Source organism: Mus pahari, chromosome 1 (genome assembly GCF_900095145.1).
Source record: "Mus pahari chromosome 1, PAHARI_EIJ_v1.1, whole genome shotgun sequence".
NCBI classification, from domain to species: domain Eukaryota; kingdom Metazoa; phylum Chordata; class Mammalia; order Rodentia; family Muridae; genus Mus; species Mus pahari.
Window position 1 is genome coordinate 18,386,150 of NC_034590.1, and position 6,410 is coordinate 18,392,559.

Genomic DNA, 6,410 nt, shown 5'->3' on the forward strand with positions numbered 1-6,410 from the left:
TGTCAAATAAAGCCCACTCCTGGGTTCCAGGGGATGTCTTGTTTTAAGAGCAGAGTGGACACTAGTCAGTCCACTACAGAAGGAGCCGCTCCTTCTGACCCCTAACTCTAACTGTGGAACAGGACTGATGCTGACCCCACACTCTGAGCAGCTTCGAGGCTGAGAAGCCCACACAGCCAGCTCTCTCTGCCAGTGCCCTCATGGCTGTGCCTCCTCTCTCTCCCCTGCGTCCTGGCTCTGTCTTCCCTTTTCCTGTGCTGTCTTTCTTTTTTTTTTTTTAAGATTTATTTATTTATTTGTTTGTTTATTTATTTATTTATGTGAGTACACTGTAGCTGTCTTCAGACACTCCAGAAGGGGATGTTAGATCTTGTTACAGGTGGTTGTGAGCCACCATGTGGTTGCTGGGATTTGAACTCAGGACCTTTGGAAGAGCAGTCGGGTGCTCTTACCCGCTGAGCCATCTCACCAGCCCTGTGCTGTCTTTCTTTTGGAGACATGGTGATCTCCAACATTAGTTTCTCCAACTCACCACATCTGCCTGCCTGCCTCCCTCTGTCCTTGGTGCTCTCCTCAAGTCATTTGGTCTGCGACTGGGCCCTCTCCTCTGCCTGGGTTTCTGTCCTTCTGTTTTGCTCTGTGTGCGAGTGACTCTGTATATGGGGTCTCCCTGGTGTGAGACTCCAGGTCTCTCTCTGTGTTCTTTTATACTTGGTGTCTGTGTATCTTTGGATCTCTGTCCGTCCTCCATTTCCTGCCTACATGGTCTTTCTCTCTCTATTGTGTCCCTTGGTGTCTCCCGACGTGTCTCTGTATCTGCATTCGTTCCACTCTGTCTTCGTCCTTCTCGCTGGCCCACCTGGCTCCTCTAACCCCATGGGTGGGTCTCCTTGTGTCTATCTCTAATGTGCTTCTTGGTTGTTGCCTCTCTCCCCCTCTCTGCCCTTCTGTGACTTATTCATTCTTTTTTGTCTGTGAGCTGTTAGTTGTTTTGTTCAGACAAGGTCTTACTGTGTAGCAGAATGGCTTCAAACCAGCCCCCTGCATGCAGGGATGGAACGTGAGAACCACCATGCACCCTCTGTGTAGTTATGTCTTTGTCTCTTTTCCTGTGACCCGACATCATGCATTTTAGTCCCTGTCTCTCTTCCTTTCTGCATAGCATCTTGCTCGCTTGTCTCTAAGCACTCTCTCTGTGTCTCTGTGACTCTGTAAGGTGTCTCTTTATTTGTTTCCCTGTGTCTATTTCTGTCTTTCCCTGATACTTGACATCTTGCTCCCACTACCCCCCTTTCAGGGAACCCTGCCCCTCCTTCCTAGCATCACCTCACCTCCAGCCTTCTCACCCTCCAGTCCCCCAAGCCTCTGCCTCCCCGTCCTGGCCAGCAGGTTTTCTGCACGCCAGGCCCCTAGCGCCCGGTCCTTTCTAGCCTTGGCACCTGGAGCTGGGGGCCTTGGACTCTGTCGGCTGCACTGCACCTCCCTTTCCAGGGCTGGGCCCAGAGGTGCGGCTCTTTCTACTGCGGAGACCCCCCAACCAAACATCAAACCAGTGGGAGCAAGTGGGTGGGGAAGAGGGAAGCAGGACCAGAGGTGATGGAAGAGGGGGTGGGGAAGACGAGAGGAGGTGGAGATGGAAAGAGGGAGAGGCAGCGCAGGGCGAGGGAGGAGGTGAGATAGAAGGAAGAAGGAAAGGCAGAGTCGAATAGGGAGGAGGAAGAGGACGGAGGGAAGAAGAGAAGGCAGGGTGAGGGAGGAGGCGGAGGGAGAGGAGCGCACGCGACGAGTGCGCGGCCGGGTTCGCTGGTTGAGAGCGAAGAGGGGGTGTGCATTGGCACCGAGAGGGACCCGGGGCCGGCGAGGGCGATCGCAGCTTCGGGAGGTAGAGAGAGTGCAGGGCGCGGGCCCAGGCGGGCGGAGGAGTGAGCGTCAAACGGGCTCTGGGGTACACGGTCCCAGCCCCTGCATCCCGGGAGCTGGGGCTCCCGTTCTGGGGACAGCCAGGCTGGAAGTCCCAGGAGGAGGGGAGGGTAGAGCTAGGGGGTCGGGCGCTGGGAAAGGGTCGCTCCGAGGCCTCTTGGATGGGGGGTGCCGCTCGCCTGAGCGCCCCTCAAGCGCTGGTACTCTGGGCCGCACTGGGAGCGGCAGGTAAGACCTGGGGGGTCCTGGCAGCATCCTCTGAGGGAGGGGCGGGGTGGGGTGCCTAGGAGAGGGATGCAGCTGCTCTCTTCCCAGCTCACATCGGACCTGCACCTGATCCCGAGGACTGGTGGAGCTACAAGGAGAATCTCCAGGGAAACTTCGTGCCAGGTGCAAACAGGGTGGAGACCTAGAGCCCGACCCCATATCCCTAGGCGCCGTTTTCCCTAGGTTCGGGAGTCTGGGTCCTCGATCTTCTCATCTTCCACAGGACCAAAGCTCCCAGCCCCTGCCTTCTTCCCTCAGGAGTGGGGCCCAGCCTCTGAACCTCAGCGGCTCACCATGGGACATTATACATGCGCATTTCAAGTAGTGAGTGGGAGTGAGTGCAAGGAAAGTGTGGGGGTGGAGAAATGTGTGTGTTTGCAGCCATAGACAGGTCCTATTCCTGCTGGAAGGCACAGACTCGGTAGCTCAGGTCCCTGTCCCGCCCCCTCGCCCGGGGCTTCGAAGTCCTCTTTTATAACTCTTCTCCCCTAATATTCTTATCCAGCTGTGGGACCTGGGAGACTAGAAGAACTACAACTCCCATGGGGCTACGGAGCAGGCCGGAGATTGATGAGTTGGTCTCACCCCTGAAGCCTACTGGGAGTTGTAGTTCTGTTTTCACATAGCCCTTTTAAAGATGGGAACAAGGCTTGGAGCTGTTATGAGCTCCTAGGAAAGGATTCCAAAAATTCTTCGAGGAATCAGGATTCTGGCTCTCATGTCCGTTCTCTCTTAGACCCAAAGCTCCAAATTTCCTCCCTCTTTTCTTCCTTTATCTGGGGTTATCCCTGCCCCAATCCACACAGCAGGCCCTGCCTGGAACCCAGCCTATTTCTGTTCCCACAGGGCCTCCCTTCTGGGGCCTGGTGAACGCTGCCTGGAGCCTGTGCGCCGTGGGGAAACGGCAGAGCCCTGTGGATGTGGAGCTGAAGCGGGTTCTTTATGACCCTTTTCTGCCCCCGCTCAGACTCAGCACCGGGGGAGAGAAGGTAAGCTCTGCAATGGGGCGGGTCTAAGCAGAGGGGACCTGGGCTGAGGTGGATGGTGACCCATGGGGAATGAAGAGTTACTCTCTGAAGATCACCGGCCTGCCCATTCCCACTGCTTTCCTCAACTTCCCTTGTCTACCCAAGCAGTGAAAACAGAAGACAACTCATGCCAAGCATTGGAAAGGCTAAACAAACCCACTCATCTTCACAATAACCTACTGTCTTATTAGCCTTCTTTTATGGCCCAGAGAGTTTATGTTACTCACCTGGGGTCACACAGCCATCCGGGCCAAGTGACTGGTCTCAGTGTCTGTACTAAGGATGCTCTCTGCAGTACCATTTCTGTAGAAGCACTGGTATCGTGAGCCAAAAGCCGCAGCATCATTTTCTCGGCTATACCCCAGTGCCTCAGGCCGGCCTTCTCACTAGGCTCGCCGGTCCCGTCTACCATTGTCGTCCCCCATCCAGTCCTCCTGCTCTGCCTTCAACTCTGTGTCCTGCAATCCAGCCAACCAAAGCCCCCACCCTCTTGTGGAGTTCACGGTATCCCAGCTACCCAAGAGACAGAGGCAGGGGGGGACCATTCAAAGCCACCCTGTCCCAAAAAGCCAAAAAAAAAAAAAAAAAACCTATGGTGAATCCCCATAACTGTCTATGAGGCCTCAAATCAGGGCTAGGCGTATTGTCCTGGAACTCACTCTGTAGACCAGGCTGGCCTCAAACTCAGAAATCCTCCTGCCTTTGCCTCCTAAGTGCCAAGATTAAAGGTGTGCACTATCACTGTCCAGCGGTTCAGTACTTGTTAACTGAATTAAGACACCAGTGTTGAGCACCACAAAAGATATGGTCTGAGCCTGGGGAGTGGCTGATGCCCAAGCTATATTAGATAATCCTTGGACTCGGGGAGTAAGAGTGGAGAATGGGAGCGGTTCCTCTCCCTGTGTCCCCCAATAGTTTATACCTCTCCTGCAGCTCCGGGGAACCTTGTACAACACTGGCCGCCATGTCTCATTCCTACCTGCATCCCGACCTGTGGTCAACGTGTCTGGGGGACCCCTTCTTTATAGCCACCGACTCAGTGAACTGCGGCTGCTATTTGGAGCTCGAGATGGTGCCGGCTCTGAACATCAGATCAACAACCAAGGCTTCTCCGCTGAGGTGGTAACCCCCCTCCCCTGACCCTCCACACTAGATCACCCTGGTTTCTTAGCTTAGGCTTCACCCCACTCAGGGCCGCCTCTCCCCACCCTAAGTACTAATCTCTGGTACAGTTCTGGACACCATCCATCCTCTCTGAACCTTCTGCTAAGAAACCTTCTCTGTGCCTCCTCTTCCTCCCCAGGTGCAGCTAATCCACTTCAACCAAGAACTCTATGGGAATCTCAGCGCTGCCTCGAGGGGCCCCAACGGCCTGGCCATTCTCAGCCTCTTTGTCAATGTGAGGGAGGCAAGGAGGGCACTGGCTTCCATGGTGTGAGGGACAGGGAGGCTGGGAGGCTGGCCTGGGGTAGTGGGTTTTTGTGGAGCAGGCCCTGGGCTGCTGTCTCCCTCGCCTCGTGCCTCCTGTGTAGGTGGCTGGCAGTTCCAACCCATTCCTCAGTCGCCTCCTCAACCGGGACACTATCACCCGAATCTCCTACAAAAGTAAGTCCCCCCAAGTTAGGGGTGGCGTCCCAGCTCCTGGGGAGGCTGAGGAAGGAGGGTGGGCTACAGAGTGAGTTCAAGGCCAGCCCAGGTGACTTAGCGAGATCCAGTGTGACGACAGAAAGGGAAGAGTGACTGGAGATGAAGCTTGGTGATGAACGCCTGGTCAGAATCTCCCGGTGAGGGGCTGGGGTCTGGTGCTGTGGTGGTACCTGCCTAGCGGGTCTGAAGCCTCACATTCAGTCTCCGTACGGCAGCCATAACTGAGTCCCTGTGTGTTAGCTGGGACCCCCTTTCACGCTGACTTGATGTATGCACAGATGATGCCTACTTTCTGCAAGACCTGAGCCTGGAGCTCCTGTTCCCGGAATCCTTCGGCTTCATCACCTATCAGGGATCTCTCAGCACCCCTCCGTGCTCTGAGACTGTCACCTGGATCCTCATCGACAGGGCTCTCAATATCACCTCCCTCCAGGTGACTGACCCCCCCCCCCGCGTGTGCATGCTACCCCTGTCCTGAGCACCACCCCGGTCCACTCACCCGTGGTTTCTCTTGAGGCAGATGCACTCCCTGAGACTCCTGAGCCAGAATCCCCCCTCCCAGATCTTCCAGAGCCTCAGTGGTAATGGCCGGCCCTTGCAGCCCCTGGCCCACAGAGCCTTGAGGGGCAACAGGGACCCCCGGCATCCCGAGAGGCGCTGCCGAGGCCCCAACTACCGCCTGCATGGTATGCTTAGTGTGTCCCCTCCTTCTCCACGTCTTGATAGTCTGCACTTATTCCCAGTGGTTGTCTCAGTGTGACACATCCCTCGTCCTTTCTCACCTCTCCATATGGAACAGTGTGCTGCAGCCCACCCCTCATTGCAGCTTAGTGTAAGGCCGGACACCCTGTTTTCCTTGTGGTACAATTACATACTGGTCCATGCCCTCTGCCTACAGTCAATTGCCAAGATGGTACGGTCCAAGTCACCTGTTTACAAATGGTATGACCCTACTTAGAGCTATAGTCTTGACAGCTCTTCCCTTTCTGAGAATCAATGTGGTACGATCCCTCTGTCTTTCTTACTGCCACTGTGGCTCTGCCCCGGGAAATCGGTTGGTTTCTCGTCTGGTTTCTCAACATGGTACAGTCCAGATGACCAAATCCTCTCCATGTACCTTTATGCAAACCAGACTCGTCCGCACGTCCCGTGTGGCCTTCTTCCCTCCCTACATGGTCTGGTCCAGGAGCTGACCATTTTCCCCAACTTGGTATATTCCACTCCCCCTTAGCAGCCGGACTGTAGTAGAGTCCTATGTACTCAGCTCCCACACCCCTCAAGCCGGTGCTTCCCTTTGCAGTGGATGGTGGTCCTCACGGTCGCTGAGACTCCCCAACGAGGATTACGCCCGCCTGTTCTGAGTTTCCTCACCAGGGGAGGGGATTCACGCCAAAACAAAGCTATTAAAAGGACTGAATGTTTCCGGCTTCTCGGTGGTTTATGAGTCGCGATTGAGGGACATCTAGATATTAATAAATAATCCTTCCCGAAGCCCACTTCCTTCTGCCTTAATCTGCTCCAATTGATGTTCTGCTTTTTTTCCTCAAA

At 55.2% G+C, this 6,410-nt stretch overlaps 1 protein-coding gene across 1 annotated transcript; it reads left to right on the plus strand.

Annotated features, from left to right (window-relative positions):
• The first annotated feature begins 1,675 nt into the window (after positions 1–1,675).
• On the plus strand, positions 1,676–6,335 carry Ca11 (carbonic anhydrase 11). Its single transcript, XM_021205269.1, has 9 exons — positions 1,676–2,148; positions 2,236–2,310; positions 3,034–3,176; positions 4,149–4,334; positions 4,519–4,614; positions 4,748–4,820; positions 5,141–5,295; positions 5,383–5,548; positions 6,163–6,335. Exons 1-9 carry the CDS (start codon positions 2,082–2,084, stop codon positions 6,186–6,188), a joined length of 987 nt encoding a protein of 328 aa, XP_021060928.1. The 5' UTR covers positions 1,676–2,081; the 3' UTR covers positions 6,189–6,335.
• Positions 6,336–6,410: the final 75 nt, after the last annotated feature.